The 18,644-nt window shown below is 39.6% G+C and overlaps 1 protein-coding gene across 1 annotated transcript in view; it reads left to right on the forward strand.

Moving 5' to 3' along the window:
* lama2 (laminin, alpha 2) overlaps positions 1–18,644 on the forward strand; it is an 820,770-nt gene that overhangs the window by 735,904 nt on the left and 66,222 nt on the right. The window contains 1 exon segment of the mRNA XM_051924216.1: positions 18,056–18,180. Within this exon segment, the coding sequence (XP_051780176.1) occupies positions 18,056–18,180 (125 nt within the window).

Genomic DNA, 18,644 nt, shown 5'->3' on the forward strand with positions numbered 1-18,644 from the left:
ATAAAAAAGTAAAGATCGCAGTAGCGCAAACAAACAAACTGCCTCATTTAACTATGTACCAGTCTAACTTTGGTTTTGCACAATAATTACTACACTATTGCACCTTAACACTTAATTCTACTTTATTCACATAATTGTACTTATTTATTATGTTCTACTATACTGTTATCTTTCAATCTATGACTTTTTGTTAATCTAACTGGTATTCTTCTAACTTTGCACAGTTTTTGATAAGCGGATCAGGATGCATTTTACTGCGTGTTGTCCTGTATAACTATGCATGTGACAAATAAAGAATCTTGAGAATTTCAAAAACGGAGTTTACCGCACATGCATTTATTGGTTACTTTGTTCATGTATATATATATTTATCTGTCTGCTTATTTAAAAAGCTACATTTACCCCAGGAGTCAAAAACATTCTGTCAAGCCCTTGTACAAAAACCTAGACAAAAGCTGGGGTATCACCTTGGTAACCCCATGTACTTTTGGAACTGTGAGAGGAAAATAGCACAACTTTACAGACAGGAGTCCAATGCAGAACTCTAGTTACTTTTTTACTTTGCAAAAAAAAATTATTAACTGCTGATGATGTAGATCGTTTTGTCTGTGCTGAAATTCCAAACAGAGAAACCTTTCCTGACCTCATTAAAAAGATTCAGCATACTGGGACTTGCAAGATTACAAATATTGTTTTTACAGAAGTTCTGAAATAAAAGTGAAACTAATGAAATAGCAACAATTCAAAGAAAAAAAAAATCTTAAAAGTGTGTATCCGGAAAACCAAACACGGGGGTTGGCGAGCGAAGCCCCCTAGTAATAATAATAACAAAAGATTTATTACTATTTACAAGACATTTGTATCTTTTTTAATAGAATACAAAAGTGCAACACATCAGCAGAGACAGTTTAGAAACCCTTCAGCGCGACTTCAAAAAAAAGAACGTGCCAACGGATTCAATCATGACACGCCACTTTGAATTTTCTTCCTTTAAAAGACCTATTTTTTCTGACTTTTGACTATGATTTCGGAATTTCTGCTTTGTTTTAATGAAATATATGATTGCGTGTCTCTGACTGCGTTGTTTCTTCTTTGATCTCATGGAGGCACAGTGGTACAGTGGTTGGCACTGCTGCCGCACAGCTCAGGTCACCTTTTTGGCCACAATAATCGGTTCAGTATAGTTGGCAGATGTTTCCCTAGCCCTCAGGGACACTTTAAAGACAACTGCACCATTATAGTCCAGTCAAATCTAGTTCAGTTAGTCCTTCCCCATTGACTTTAATGCAGTTCAACGAGTTTGGCGAATATCACAAACATTTCCGTGATTTCAGAGAACTAATGTTGAAGCGAACTCGGCAATGTTCGCTCATCACTAGTTAGAACTAACTATTAAAATATTAGAACAGATGTAAGTGCAATAAGAATGTAATCAACAAGACCGCTTATTTGATCTTTTTTGGGAACTAGACCAATACCAGAAGATTTAAAGCAATCTGGAACAGCACACTGTGCAAGACATGTAACCGAAGAGAGGAGCAATCTGACTTGCAGTGTTTGATTGTGGTGCATGAGACGGAATCAGACTGGTAGACTTTTTGCAGTTCTGTCTTGCAAACAGCTTCCAGACATTGTAAATTCTTAATAAACAATGAAGAAGAGGAGTGAGACTTTCCCGAAGAAGTGACTGGTGACAGAACCACTTCAGGATGGGAGGAGCAAAAGGATTATTAATAACACTGTCATTCAGCTCATGAATGTTTTCACAAGTATTTTTAAAAACACCCCTATCATTCCAATCCAAACAAACTTATACTGTTTCTTCTGCCTCAGTAGATGATGAATGTATAGATTTTGTCATTTCTTTAGCTGATTTTTGCCTTGGCTTATCAATGGGTAGCAACTGTTGCATAACATAGCCAGAGTTACTCAGCTGTGTGCAAAGTAAATCCCAGTATTTGTCCTGTATAGCACAGTAGCAGTGATCTAAAGGCGGAGTGGTGGCTCAGAGGCTAGGGATCTGCACTGGCAATCGGAAGGTTGCCAGTTCGAATCCCGTAAATGCCAATAGGGACTCTGCTCTGTTGGGCCCTTGAGCAAGGCCCTTAACCTGCAATTGCTGAGCGCTTTGAGTAGTGAGAAAAGCGCTATATAAATGCAAAGAATTATTATTAAAGAATTATTCCCATCTCTGGTAGGGCATTTAACTAGCTGTTTGTATCTGGGTAGCTCGATGGTTAAGTCTGTGTGATTAAAGTTGACTCATCACTATAATCGGGGACTGTTCTCCAAACTTGTAATGAAATCTGCTAAACACTATAACAATGCATTTAGACCAGAAAATTAACATTTACCATATTTCTTTTGTTTGAATTACCTAGACAAAACTTATGTCAGAAGGCAGGCCAAGGAAAAAGCCGAAAGTCATAATACTGATTGTCTTTAACAGAGGAGTTTTTCAATGTCAAAGTCAAAAGAAAACATAACACAAGGTTGAAAACAGACTGACCAGAAGGTCTCTAACAAAACTATGCCCTTTGAAGAAGGCTGCTGATATATACCGTATATACTCGCGTTTAAGTTCTCCCGCATATATGTCAGGGCTTGATTTTGAAGTGTAATTTCCGGTATATTATAATGTCAGTTGTATAAGTCGAATGCGGAAAGCTCACGCCATTGGTTCAAGAGATTATGATATGCTAACGTCTACCTGAGCACACTGCCTTTTTTTTCCTATGTATTGTGCTTACGTGACCATACGGTAATACCCGAACTATTCCGAAGCGACATTTGCACTGTTTCGTGTTTTTTGTATCTCCTACCCTCATACACCTTTATCGTAAGAGCATCCCTTATCTGCAATGGAGCATTTCATCAGAAGAAAATATGAAGCTGGTTTCAAATTAAAAGTCGTTGAAGTGGCAAAAGAAATTGGTGACTGTGCTGCTGCAACAAAATTCGATGTGTCTGAGAAACTGATGTGAGATTGGAAGAAGCAAGAAGATTTAAAAAAATGTAAGTGTCATATTTTTGAACGGGCGTATAAGTTGGGGTCTGATTTTATGATGGATTTTTTGGGTTTCAAGACCCGACTTATACGCAAGTATATATGGTATATCATCCAGTGACAGAATATTGCAAGTCACCATCTTTTATCGTCACAGGTCGGTAATGTCACAACTGCACCAGTAAAGCATCTACCTACATGGCAGCCATTACTATGAGGATAACGCAATAATTATCCACACTTTTATGATAATTTTGTTTGAGTTAGCTGTATAACTTTCCCTGTGTACATGTGAAAATATGGTGTGTGCATGTGTGGACACTGTGGTAAAGTTTTGACCTTAATCAGTCAGTTCCTATAGTTTTTTTCTTGAAATATATATAAAAACATAAGAAATTTAACAAATGAGTGGAGATCATCAAGCTCATTTGTTTAGCTAATAATAGCTAAGCTGTCCCAATATGTCATCCAGATACTCCTTAAAGGATTTCAAAGTTTCTGCTTCAGCTGCACGTCTTGGTAGTTTGTTCCATATTCCCACAGCTATTTGTGTACAGAATTGCTTTCCGTCTTAAGTCTTAAATGCACTTCCCCTTATTTTCCAGTACATAATTCTCCCTTACACTGATCTACTCTATCAATGCCTCTGAGGATTTTCAAGACCTGGATTAGGTTCCCACATAGCCTACTCTGCTCAAGACTAAATAGGTTTCATTCTGAGTCTTTCAAAATCTTAAGTCCTGGAATGCACTCAGTTGCTTTCTTTTGCACCGCTTCAAGTTCTGCTATGTGTTTTTTGTAGCATGGTGACCAGAACTGCACAGTATTCCAGATGCACTCTAACTAGTGCATTATATAATCTAATCATAATGTTTCGTCACTCTGCTGTGCTCTCCTTTTGCCTCCAGTAATGGCAGAGAGCAGTGATCCAGATTTTATGGGCTGTTGTCAGTGTTGTCATTGGAAGTAAACATGGACGAGTGTCCCATTCCTTCTTCGTGTTTAACACTTGTCCAACCATTTTTGAATGTGTCAATCCATTTGTACACACCCAGTCATGGTAAAACACTGTGTTCCATATTGTGCAGAAAGCCTTATATTAGATTTCATCCTATGGTACACCTTCAGCTCATAAAAGGTGGATAACTGCTCACTATTCTTCTTTGGTGCAAATGGAGCACAAAGTGGCCATGTTTACTTCTAGAAAACAACCAGAAAAACTGACTGATCAGGGTCATTCAGATGCACCGTGTTTATGTTCGGTGAGAGCCAACCGAGGCAAAATTATTACAAAAGTGTGAATTATTATTGGCATATTCTCATGGCTTCAACTATCAAATAAAATGCAGCATAAATAAATAAATAAACAAACAGCAATCCCATAAGAATATTAATTAAAAAAAACAACATTAATGAAGTAATGTTCACAACATCTGCCTTGCACCAACATTCAACTGGAATAAACATGTTTGAGAATGTTACATTACTTACATGGATAGCCTCCAGTTCCTCCCAACAATGTAATGGGATAAATAAGAGTTCACAAACTGATGATTGAATGGTAGTGTATAGTACAGACACTTACAAGAAATATTCTTCATTTGGAGTACTTGCAATGTATGTGACTTGTGCAGGGCTCATAGTAAGTCAGCAGCATGATTAAATTGGCAGTCTTCAGCTTTAGAGTCACCTTAACAACTAGGACATACTGCAGGGGAAAGATTTGCACATCTCAAAAGTGGTCAAATAATAGTGCGTATTGTATTGATAATATAATGCAATGGTTTCTTATCTGAAAAGTCAGTAAAGAAATTTAAATTAAAGCAGGTCACACTGTCTGCCTCTGTGTTCACCTGAATTTCCTGTTACAGAATGTAACCTGTTTAAACGTAAAAGATGGCCTAGCACTTTCATGTCTTGGGCTGAACCCGTTCTCTTTTCTTTTTTGTACTCTATTGCCTATAAATGAGGCAATTTTAGAATGTGAATAGTTACAATAAGAGATATTGTGCTAGAATGACTTGTTCTTTGGTTTTTATGTCTGCTCATATTATTCTCACATCCTTTCTGCTGTGACCATCTACAATACATAATAGACATTTTTGACAGTCTTTCTGTGTCATACTTTTGCTGTGTCTGCTGCCCTCTGCTGAATAGGTGTACACACTGTACATTATATAACTGACACCTCAGAAACTGCAGAACTGGAATAAAGTTTAGGTAATTGTAAACGCTGTAATGAAATAAATAAAGCAAACTATTAGCAGTTTTGTGCCTGTTAGCACAGGTTTGCATTCTATAATTTGTATCTACATATGATGCTACGTACATAGCACGTCTAAAAAGACCTTTGAAAAGCAAGAAAATAAAGCAAAATCACTCTGAATGAGCTTTCCAAGGTCTGAAATCTTGCAGATAATTTGGGAAATAAACATTTCTACCAGTAAATGGTGTAGCAAGGCCACTAATAAAACTTTAAATAGACCACATGCTTTTGACTGATTTTTCAAAGCAAAATTCTACCACCTTAGCCTCTCATTGTTATGAAGTGAGCTTCTAAAGAGTGGGTCATTGGACAGAAAGAGGCTAAAAGAAGAAAAGTACACTATCATGCTAAAAAAGAGTGACCCATCCCCAGTAAAGGACTAGAAAATGTCATTGGGGGCAGGGGCCAAGGTCAGAGTGGTTCCCAGTAAGTGGCTGATTAGGTTGCTGCCTTAATGTGTTTGTTTCCTTCTCTCTCTACCTTTAGTTCTCACTCAACTGCCCCTAAAATGGAAAAACTGGCTAAAAAATACCCTTGTATGGACACCGGCACCTGTGATCCAGAAGATACTGTGGCCCCTTGCTAGCCCTATATGGCCTCTGTCTTTTAATAGATGGCTAGATACCCGATAGGTGGTCAGTCCTTTTGCATTCTAGGAGAACATTGCTTGTTTCCACCCAGGCTGTTCCTATCTTTCTTCTGCATTGTTCCTTCTGATGATTGTATTTCTTTGGCACCATTACTGTCAGGATCTACTGCCCCTTCTGAAACTGGCATACATGGGACTTCTACTACTATCAGCATGGTGTTCTTCTTCTCTCTCTCTCTCTCTTCAAAACCCCCCCATCCCCCCGAAGGTCTCCAGCAAATTTTTTCTCTGTTCTGAGCAACAAGGGGGCTCCGCCCCCTGCTCGCTTCGCTCGCCTACCCCCGGCGTTTTGAACCCGTGCCCGCTGGGCAGCTACGTGTCCGGATGACGCACGTTTAATACGGAGCGTTTGCCCGTGTCATTCTGGAGTCCCCCACTGGTAATACAGAGCTGCGTCCGTACTATTACGCGGTGCATTTTGGACCACTGCGGACCCCGTAGTTTTTCTCGTTTCAGTTTGTATCTTTGGTCAGTTGAGCTCATGTTTTTCAAGCTTTTGAATTCCGGTCTTCATTATCTGTAACCTGCTGTCCATGTGCGTGGCCCCCTTGTTCAACCTGTTTATGACGTTTTACTTTGCTTTCTACTCTGTCTTTAATTTCTGACCTAGCTTTATTCCGGTTTTGTTTCAATGACACTGGGTCCGTGGTGATTATATGTAAAGGAGGCAGTCTAATTTTACCCTTTTGACAACTACGTGTAAATTCATTATTTGTATTGCCAGTTGTTTCTTCTGGGAAGTTAAGTGAATGACAATGATTGCAAATGACATTCATTAATCCCAATGAATTTTCCTCAATAGTGGACTCATTATTGAAGGCGTTGTCAGCCAACTGGCGTAAGCATTTAGCAGGTGTCTGGCGTTGATGTCCGCGACGGGCATGTTTTGCTTGTGGCGTTTGACTGACGCGTTGTTGCATGTACATTATTTGTGACGCGCTATTTTGTAGTTTTAATTGATTTGCCACCGCTTTGCGAAATAAGGAGGATCGCACTCACTGTTAATATGTATCCTTTTCTGCAGTTGAACGGTTAATAGTGCTTTATTGTAAGGAGATACACCTATGCTCACACCTATGCTGCCTAGTGTGAAGGTGTTCAGATGACGTATGTTTAATATGGACGTTTCCTTTAGAAATGTGGTTTTGGGTGTCACTTCTTATTGGGGGGGGGGGGTTGAGGATTGTTGTTGCGCAAGCGTCTTCTTTCTTTTTGTGTCCCATGGGCTTGACACCTACGCCGACACCCATGCTGCCTAGTGTGAAGGTGTCGACGTTCACTTTAGAATATGTGGCTTTGGGTGTCACTTCTTATGGATGTGTGGGGGGGATTGTTGTTGCGCGAGCGTCTTCTTTCTTTTTGTGTTCCTGTGTCTTGTTTGAATCCCCCTCTTTGTGTGTGTCCTGTCCCTTGCTTGTAGGGTCTGTGGGGTGGTTTTGTGTTCTTTTTTTATTGTCTTCCATGGGCTTGTTGAATCCCCCTCTTGGTGTGTGTCCCGTCCCATGCCTGTAGGGGGGGGGTGGTCGTGCCTTGCCATTGTGCGCTCGTCTGTTCTTTTTTTTTGTTGTGTTTAGTTTCGTGTGCAATGTGTTTTGTGCTTTGCCCGCGGTTGAGTACTTTTTTATGTGCCTTTTCCTTTTTTCGGTGCTTGTGTGACTCCTTTTTGTATGTGCTCACTCCTTTTTTCTGTGGTCTTGTCCGCCACTCGCGGCCCCTCATCCGCCTTTGTCGCCCTCTTTTGTCCGCCTTTCTCCGACTCTCGCGGACTGTTTTTGCGCCTGCGCCTCTCGCGGACCCTCATCCGCCTCTCTCGCCCTCTTTTGTCCGCCTTTCTCGGCTCCTCAGCCGACTCTCGCGGACTCTTTTTGCGCCTGCGCAGTACGTCTTTTTGCAGCTACGGCCCATGGCCGGATGTGCCTGCGTCCATCATCCGGTTTAGCATTCTCGGTTAGTAATATAGATCCTTTTGAGCATTCCATTCTTTACGTTTACTTCAATCATCCTGGAGCATACAGGTTTCAATTCAATTCATGGCTTGTGGTTTGAGGAGTCTTTCCCAGAAGCACTGGGTGAATGACAGAAAATGACTTTGTACAGGATGCCAGTCCTCTGCAGGGCATACATGCCAAAATTCTAGTGACAAATGCCTTTCAAAAAGGTTGACACAAATTAGGCTGCTCTATCAAAGAAAGTGGAATCTTTGAGGTCTGACAGTGTCCCCTGTTTTTTTTTGGCAATTTGTTAAAAACAAATACATGTGCAGCTTATGGATAGTTATTAGCAACATAGAGAATGGCTAAATATTCTGTTGAATAAGGAATATCAATAAGAAAGTACATGGCTATATGGCTCCAAGGCATTCCTTGGGATAGGAATTGGGTTAAAAAGACAGCAAAAGAACAATGAATATTTTAGTTTGTTCCACGAAGGGCTCACATGCAGTATAGTCCTGTGTCTTTTTTTATGGATTCCCAAAGATGGTGTCTATTGCATCTATTGATTGCTTTAAATGTACTTGAAAAACCTGGATGCTCACCAGTGAATATAAATAACAATCTTGTCTTGTTTGCACAAGGTATTACACTAGATGGAATGGCACATAATGTAATATCAATTGAAATGCTACAAATTTGTGGTTGATGAAATTTAATGTAAATGAACATCAAGTATTACACATTAGACATAAGTATTATGTGTATTACACATTACACATAAGAAATAAAAATATTAGATTTGATTGCATATTGAGAGGTTTGAAACTTAAAAGTACACATTGTGAGAAGGGGTCACAGTGGACTTATCATTATCTACAACCAGACAGTGTAAAGAAGCCATTGAGAAGTTTAATGGGATATGGGACTATATCACACTAGTAAGGCCTCTCATGTTTTACCATGGACAGTTGTAGTCTCCATATTACAAAACAGACAGAGCAGCACTAGAGAAAGTCGAGAGAAGAGTGACTAGACTGATTACAGAACTGAGACCTATGAGCTAGAGTAAAGATTGAAGGAGCTAGACCTTTTAAATTTAAGAAAATGGAAATGAGGAGGTGTTGAAGTGTATACAATCATGAAGAGAATTAGTATAGCCAAAACCAGAAGTTACTTTAAAGTTAATTTTACAACAAGAACACAAGGACACAGATGGAAACTTGTCACATATGACTTTTCCACAAATGACAAAGTTTTCTTCATAAGGAAAACAACAGACACATGGAATGCATTGCCAATGAGTTGGGGTACAGATGTTATTTTGTTACTTTGAAGAAATTAGGTGAATAATGTTGGCAATTCTTGTCAAACTTGTGAAAAATTGTTCTTGTTTTAATTGTTTAATTGTGTTATGTATGGTGCATGACTGGTTTCTGGACCAAAAAGCCATCTACAGGAATCTTGGAGAAATCAGCCTTACTATTTTGGATGTATTTAATATGCCCTTCAACAACAGGAATCATACTTCTTACATTAATATATCCAGTTTATCTCATCACAGTGTTGTGCTGTATGCAAAAAAATATCATTCGCAATATTTTGGACTCCGGTTATTAAAAAAAAAAAAAAAAGTTAAATCATTGCCAGAAAAGCAGGACAGGATGGCTAGATTCCCCCAATTCTCCTTAACTCTTTTAAGGCGGGTGTCAACTTATAACAACATATAGTAGTGCCTTCAAGCCGCTACATGAATGCATTCAGTGCTATGATCTGCTGATGCTCACTTGCATCAAAATCAGAGTGTGATAAGTCAGATTATTTATCATTGCACATTTGCTTTGCTCTCTTGCCAGATCTGCCTTTATTTCTGGTGGCCGGCAGCTGCTCTGCTGCCCATTACTGCTGGCTGCTGAAAAAATATTCAGCCCTCAAAGAGTTAAACAATTTCTTTAGGTAATTGTACTGGTTCAGTATATTTGGGTTAGTTTTCTATCAACACGTTCAAATAAATATATGTCACTTGTCACTTTATATATTGTACATGTAGTTTGAGAGTGAACTGTGTCCCAGAAAATGGAGATGAGTGATTTTAAAAAATTCTAGTTCTAGAAATTCATGTTTGATCCTGAATTGTAGAAAAAAAATAAACAAGGATGGGGACACAGACATAAACTAAATGTAATGATCACCTGGTGGTATGCCAGTCTCAAGTATCCAAAGTGGCTTGGCTGGACCACAGTATAGACCAGGACCTCCTAATTTACTAATACCAACTGACCTCATTAAATTACCTGCTATTAATAGAGTTAGTGTGCAACAACCATGCTCAAGGTGCTTCACCTAGTCTCAGAAAGAACAGCAAGTATATATAACATTTGATACAAAAAATACTTGCATAGAACACTAAGAACGTATAACAGTTTTATGTGGATACAGATATACAAAGCATAAAATAGAATAAAAGAAAATAAAGCAGAGTAAAATATAAAATAAAATACTAGAAGGAAAGCCTGAACAAATAACATAACTTGTGATATAACACACACACATCTGGACAGAGAGGTAAACTGAAAAAAGGGTCAGAATGTTAGGTTAAGTTAAATTCCTGAACAAATGAGATTGAAGTTGTTTTTTGAAAGAATGAATTGAGTCAGCTGATCTAATTAATTTAGGGATGTCATTCCAGAGTCTAGGAGCTATAGAGTGGAAGGCCCTGTCACTCATAGAGTGCAGGTTAGTGTGAGGCACAACAAGATTGCCAGAATCAGAGGACCTTATTGGGCGAACAGGAGCCTAGTGATTTTTAATCAGCTGGAGCTGTGATAGAAGATTACAAGCGGCACCTGCCAGTAGGGAGTTACAATAATCGATGTGAGATGTGATAAAAGTATGGAAAAGTTTCTTAACATTAGAAAAGGAGACGAATGGGTGAACACGGGATACGTTATGGAGTGGAAGTAAGAAGGTTTCTTAATGTGCTTTATGTCCATGTAATAAGAAAGGGAGTAATCAAAATGACACCAAGATTCCTTAGAGTAGAAGAAGATCTGCTGAGATCATCGACAGGAGTGATTGAAAAGTAGCAAATTTTCTTAAGTTGAGTTTTAGTTCTAATTTGCAGGAGTTCAGGTTTTTTGCAATTTAATTTTTATAAGAATTAAGCTTCATCCACATTTTAATTTCAATCAGGCAAGCTGTGTGCTCAGAAAGCTCTGATGAACATCCACTTTTAATATTGAAATAGATCTGGGGTCATCTGCATAAAAATGATAAATAACTTAGCCCAATGCTACAAATAATATGGCCATTGAGAAGCATATAGATGCAGAAGAACAGAGGGCCGAAGACAGAGCACTGAGGAACTCCTTGTGTGACTGGCGTTGAGCTGGATCTCCTGTTGCCAAGACTAACAAACTCCTATCAGTCAGATAGGACTTAAGGCACTGGAGGGCAGTGTCAGAGTTATCCAGAATATTCTCCACTCTGGACAGTAGAATGTCATGTTTGATAATGTCAAACTGCTGCACTGAGGGCTAACAGAATTAGGATGCTGGTTTGCCCAGAGTCTGCTGCTGTAAGTAAATCATTGGTTACCCAAAGCAGAGCAGTTTCACATCTGTACTGCTCTTTGTAACCAAACTGAAGGAGTGCTACGATTTCTGCAGCCCTGAAGCTGATTAAGCAAACTCAGAAATGGCTTGATGGAAAGATGGATAGATAAATGCACCTCACTTGCATTCCGAGAAAATAAAAATCATTACCAAAATATTTTATCTGTCAAAGTATGAACCCAAACTCAACCTCTTTGAAGAAGGCAGAATAGAAATGTATTTTAGAAATTACTGAGAGTACACATTTCAAGGTATTTTGGCTAAATCAGTATCATTTATATTTAACATTGACATTTTTGTTCCATAACTGTTACTGTAATAGTGTGGATATAGACGTATGCAAATTAAGTTTGTTATATATTTGACTTTGGGTAATTTGGCTTTGCACACCACCTGGGCGTGTGATAATCTAATTAAACTTTCTGCAATAAACTATAATGCTGTAATTTAATGCATCTGCTTTTCCATCTGGGCAGAATTTCATGTTTTGGAAAGGTAATGACCCAAGACACACACCTAGCAGTAACAAACATTTTTGGCAAGTGAAATGGACTTCCTAGTCCTTAAGGAATCATAATGGCTAGCTTTATGTCTAGACCTTATTCCCTTGAAAACAAATCCCTGATTTATTAAATTTGACAATAGTGGCAAATGATTACGAAACTCTCTGCTGATAAGAGTTTATGGGGCAATTTGGAACAAATTGTGCCAGAAAAAGATGCCTGGGCGAGAAGCCAAAAAGGTGTCAAGATTTTCTTGATCCCTATAGAGAGAACAGCTTGATGGAGCAGTACCTGCCATGGAAAGTTTGAAAGTTTCTTTAATTTTAATACGTGTGAAATTCCACAAATAATAAGCACACTCTGTGACATTACAATAAAAAAATAAAAACTGATAGGAGATGCTTTATAGGACAAACATGGGATATAAAGGAAAACAAGAAATGGTAACGGTTGTGCAGCTTAACCATAAATTTTCCAAAATCATGGTGTAGTGTACGTAATAAAATTTAAAAGGAAATGTAGAATGTAATCCATAAGATTAAATATTACAGGAAAAAAGTAAATACCCACACTCAAAATGTTTTGAGTATTCAAGTACCTCTCTCTGTATTCGCTCTGTTTGCATGCTGTTCTTCTTCCAGTGATTTATAAATGTACTCTTAAACTTCCAATATGTTAAGTAAGTTTTATTAGTTACTTGGTATTTTTGCGTTATAATCATGTGGTAGTCTGAATAGCCCACCTCTCAATTTACAGTTTGAGAGGGAGACACTGAAAGATTATAGGAAACATCTCCTGGGTAGTGAGCCAGTCTTGGTGTGAAGGATAAAGAGATTGGAGTTTACTGTATGCTGTCAGTTTGTACATTTAGTTAAATAACATTTTAAACTGTTCAACAAGGCAAAACCCACAACTTGAGACTTTTTACCCACTGCTAGAATTAAATTAGCTTGATATTTACAGGAAAAACGAAAACCTGGTGACTATGCTCCTGATGACGTAATCAAGCCAGCAGCTCATCTTCGTCGATATGATACATGGTTGAAGTGCTTTCCTTCTCATAGGCCTTCACATTTAATACACACCCTCTTCTCTCAGATAGAAGTTTAGTATTTTCCTGAAATACTTTTATACCTAGCAGGAATGAAGTTAAGATACAAAGGTATTCATTCATTTAAATGCAAAGCGAGTGTTTGATCTCTGAGCAGTGATCCATCCTTAATTATCTTCTGATTTCTGAGTCAGCAGGATAAGATAACAATACAAAAGAAACAGTGACTCACACATGTTTATTTTTCTTTAAATTATTAAAGTTTTTTTTTTCCTATTATGCCCTGAGCGCCTTTGCGTGTTTGTGTGTGTAATTGAATGAGATTTTATGAACAATATAATTGAACTGACAGCATGAGACAATTCACTTCTTGACAGCTCCATATCAGAACCCCATTGTGCTCACAGTCAGCAGCTCCATAACTTACTTTACAAGAGGTCTGATAAGTGGGCACTTGAAAATGACAGTATCAATCACACCGAATACAAGTATGAAAGCATGTTGAATGAATTTCAGGAATCGCTGCTCTCACTTTTTATCTTTAAGTTAAATATTATTAAAAAACATGGCTTTCTATTTTCAGATTTGCCTGCAAATTATGACCATTGTCATTTTGAGCACATCTGTTTCCAGGTTTCCTGCAGCTCTTTTACAGATGAAATCATCTGCATTGCAGTGAAAGAGAAAATAGGACAATTTAAAATAATATGTGAACTTTTGTGAACAAAAGCAATTAAGAAAATGTTAGTGACATGATTGTAGTCTTTACTTTAAATGAATGTTGCTTATTTTTTTTTTCCAGTTAATGAGACATATTTGGATATTTTTCAATATTAAGCTGTATGTTGTTTTTTTTTTTTTTTTTTTAAATATCTATGTTTTTATTGGGGTGGGGGACATTGAGTCCAAATGGGCCATGTTCCGTGCCTCTATTGTTGAGGTGGCTGACCGGAGCTGTGGCCGTAAGGTGGTCAGTGCCTGTCGCGGCGGCAATCCCCGAACCCGTTGGTGGACACCGGTGGTGAAGGATGCTGTCAACCTGAAGAAGGAGTCCTACCGGTCCCTTTTGTCCTGTGGGACTCTGGAGGCAGCTAATAGGTACTGGCAGGCCAAGCGGAATGCGGCTTCGGTGGTTGCTGAGGCAAAAACTTGGGCGTGGGAGGAGTGTGGGGAGGCCATGGAGAAAGACTTTCAGATGGCTTCCAGGAGATTCTGGTCTACCATCCGGCGTCTCAGGATGGGGAAGCAGTGCAGTGTCAACAATGTATATGGTGGGGAAGATGTGCTGCTGTCCTAGACTTGGGACGTTGTTGGTCGGTGGGGGGAGTACTTTGAAGACATCCTCAGTCCCATTAACATGCCTTCCAATAAGGAAGTAGAGCCTGGGGACTCGGAGGTGGGCTCCCCCATCTCTGGGACTGAGGTCACCGAGGTGGTCAAAAAACTCCTTGGTGGCAGGGCCCCGGGGGTGGATGAGATACGCCCGGAGTTCCTCAAGGCTCTGGATGTTGTAGGACCGTCTTGGTTGACACGCCTCTGCAACATCACATGGACATCAGGGACAGTGCCTCTGGATTGGCAGACCCGGGTGATAGTCCCTCTCTTTAAGAAGGGGGACCGGAGGGTGTGTTCCAACTACAGAGGGATCACACTCCTCAGCCTTCCCGGAAAAGTCTATTCGGGGGTCCTAGAGAGGAGGGTCCGTCAGATAGTCGAATCTCAGATTCAGGAGGAACAGTGTGGTTTTCGTCCTGGTCGTGGAACAGTCAACCAGCTCTACACCCTTAGCAAGGTCCTGGAGGGTGCATGGGAGTTTGCCCAACCAGTCTACATGTGTTTTGTGGACTTGGAAAAGGCATTCGACTGTGTCCCTCGGGGAAACCTGTGGGGGGTACTCTGAGAGTATGGGGTACCGGACCCCCTGATAAGAGCTGTTCGGTCCCTGTACAACCGGTTTCAGAGCTTGGTCCGCATTACCGGCAGTAAGTAGAACCCGTTTCCAGTGAGAGTTGGACTCCACCAAGGCTGCCCTTTGTCACAGATTCTGTTCATAACTTTTATGGACAGAATTTCTAGGCGCAGCCAGGGCATTGAGGGGGTCCGCTTTGGTGGGCTCAGGATTGGGTCACTGCTTTTTGCACATGATGTTGTCCTGTTTGCTTCATCAGGCCATGATCTTCAGCTCTCTCTGAATCGGTTCGCAGCTGAGTGTGAAGCGGCTGGGATGGGAATCAGCACCTCCAAATCCGAGACCATGGTCCTCAGCCGGAAAAGAGTGGCGTGCCCTCTCAGGGTTGGGAGCGAGATCCTGCCCCAAGTGGAGGAGTTCAAGTATCTCGGGGTCTTGTTCATGAGTGAGGGAAGAATGGAGTGTGAGATCGACAGGCGGATCGGTGCGGCGTCCGCAGTGATAAGGGCTCTGCATCGGTTTGTCGTGGTGAAAAAGGAGCTGAGCCGTAAGGCAAAGCTCTCAATTTACCAGTCGATGTACGCTCCTACCCTCACCTATGGTCATGAGCTATGGGTAGTGACCGAAAGAACGAGATCGCAAATACAAGCGGCTGAAATGAGTTTCCTCCACAGGGTGTCTGGGCTTTCTCTTAAAGATCATCCGGGACGGGCTCAGAGTAGAGCCGCTGCTCCTTCGCATCGAGAGGAGTCAGATGAGGTGGCTCGGGTATTGATCAGGATGCCTTCTGGACGCCTCCCTGGTGAGGTGTTCCGGGCACATCTAACCGGGAGGAGGCCCCAGGGAAGACCCAGGACACGCCAGAGGGACTATGTCTCCCGTCTGGCCTGGGAACACCTCAGGATTCTCCCGGAAGAGCTAGAAGAAGTGGCCGGGGAGAGGGAAGTCTGGGCATCTCTGCTCAAGCTGCTGCCCCCGCGACCCGATCAGATAAGCGGAAGAGGATGGATGGATGAATGTTTTTATTGTCTAAAACTATTTTTTTTTTAGAATTGGGCTGTTCACATGACCAGTTTTTCCATTGCAGTAACCCTAACACCACTTCAATTTTAGGTCTCCAGTCAAAATAAAAGCTTATCTTTTAACTGTTTGAAAACTGAAGTCATGAAGAAAAACCCAAGCAAACCCTGAGAAATTAGGAAAATTCAAAACAGAAATAATTTCAGTTGGAAATCAAACTGGAGTCTAAGCACTGTAGCAGTATTCAAGTACAGGAGCTCACACTAGAAAAAATGGGAGTAACACCAATATTTGGGATATCACTGAAAAATCTGAGTACCAGAAAAAGATTACACACACGAGCATGGGGAGGCCATGCAAATCCCACACAGTGATTCAGAGCCGATACTCTGGAGCATGAGGCAGCAACACTAACAATTGTGCCACTTTGATGTCTACCAATTATTGCTAGTTGAAAAAACAGCAATTTTATAAAAAAAAATGAAAAGTTATGCTAATAAAAGAGAAAAAAATATTTGCTTATGTAAATATACACGGTTCTCACCGCAACAGTCTCTTCAGTATCATAATACCAATGGCCGAATTGTACCCAGCAACATCAAAAATATAGCCAGAAATATCAGTGTATTGCAGGAAGGTACTTGGTACTGGTTGTGCCAGGTTGTAGCTCATTCAATAGAAGGAATAAAATTACAAAGACAATTGCAATAATATTGAAAAAGCAAATGAAAATAAATAACTGTTGATGCCACTTTACACTTGTTTGGCAGATACAGCCTGCGTTTGGCTTTTTGCAGTGCAATTCAGTGATGTTGCATTGTGCAGGTTGAAGTTCTGTTAGCTGTAATCAATTGCTTATTTACTCTCTGGCATATTTGTTGCATATCAAAAATAAAGCAGGATTTATTTGTATTGTAATTATACATCGGCCGGTCATAAAAATCCAATTTGTCCTGTATTCATGGTCAACTTATTTCCATATATGAAGTTTTTTTTTTGGTGGATGTCAAATGAGTCCTGTTTGCAGTGTATATTTATTGTATTAACTAACCTGACAATATTAATGCAATTCATATTTGAATGTTTTTTGGCATGGTTTCAGACAATAGGGTTTTCAAATCACAAAGTGCCTTGAACTCTGATTGAGAGTAAGTAGACAGATTCAGATTTGAAATTACACTTGTTAGCATTTTAGCATACAGATATGAATTTGATTTGTGTTGCATAACTCCCAACTGGTATGACATTACTTTACTAAATCTACATAAAGCTTACTTAAGTATGTATGTTCTATTGCACTTTACAACTGTTCCTTTAGATTTCATTGCAGAGGTAATGTGTGGTGGATTGGCACTCTGTCTATTGCTGATCCTTGCCTTGGCACATGAAGAATCTCTCATATTCCCAAACCACATTTTAAGATATGAACAACACAATGCAAGCCTAACATCCAATGCAGTAGACTACCAACACAGTCACATTTCTGTATCAGCCTGCGACTACAACAACTCGAAGCACCAGCAGCTACAAACATAATACATTATATTTATAAATCAGGAAAAAAAATAGTGGAACACGCATAGGTATGTGGTTTGGACAGGCTCATATAATGTGCCAAGGCTGGAGGCTGAAACTTCAAAGTTGTAGTTCAAATGTAATTTCATTCCAAATAAACCACACTGCTTGTGTAGTACCTCTGGGTTTATCCGAGTGGTGTCTTTAAATCTCCAAGTCTGTGAAAATGGAGAGTAATTGGGCATAACGCAGGTCTTGACATGGCCTTCACTTTCCAGAACTTTATCAAGAATACGGCAAAATCATTAAATGCACAGAAAAGTATTTTTGCACACAATATCAATATACTATTGTAAAAACAGAATGAATGCCAGTTGAAGTACAAATTATATCGTCAATTTGATATAAAATACTCTTTATACATTTCCATTTATTGCTTGAATTTTTTCATTTTTTAAAGTAGAGTTGTTAGGAATCTAACTAAAACAACTTTTGTATTTATCCAAACTTTGAGCTACTATATGGCATATATTCTGCAGTATATAAGACAATATGGAAGAAGTTCACATTTTTCAAATTTTTTTTGTTAGAAAGCAGATGCTGTGAAATCTTCAACTTTTTCTGGCTGCATGGGAGAGACGTTTCTGGACAAACAACCAATCGGACTCTGGAACTATAGAGAGAGAGAGGGAGACTGCAAAGGATGCGTAGTGAGGTACCCAAGAAAATCATGCCTATTGCCTCTGAGAATTATTATTTTGGGACCATTTGCTGGCTTTAAAAATATGCCAGTGTCCGTGATAAAATTTCATTTGGGCTGCCATTGCTGTGTTGCTTACTCCACCCTGACTGTTGTTTGCAGCTGAACTAACAAAACACCTAAAGTAGAACGTTTTTGGAGCTAATGTCATGTTTATATTCAACAGGTCAAATGCAGAATGTAACATTCATTTGTTATAATAGTTGCAACAGTTATTTAAATTGTAAATGAATACGATAGGTATTCCAGAGGTGTGTCAGTAAATTTGTGTGCGTCTGTAAAATAGTTTGGTATAACATTGCAATTTCTGCATTTGTGGACCTCAGAACTCTAAAACAATGTAGGCATGTATGTTATGAAACCTATTTAAGGTTCTTTAAACTGGGTGAAACAGTAAAACATGGGGATTACTGCTGCAT

This window comes from Erpetoichthys calabaricus, chromosome 3 (assembly GCF_900747795.2).
Source record: "Erpetoichthys calabaricus chromosome 3, fErpCal1.3, whole genome shotgun sequence".
NCBI lineage: Eukaryota > Metazoa > Chordata > Cladistia > Polypteriformes > Polypteridae > Erpetoichthys > Erpetoichthys calabaricus.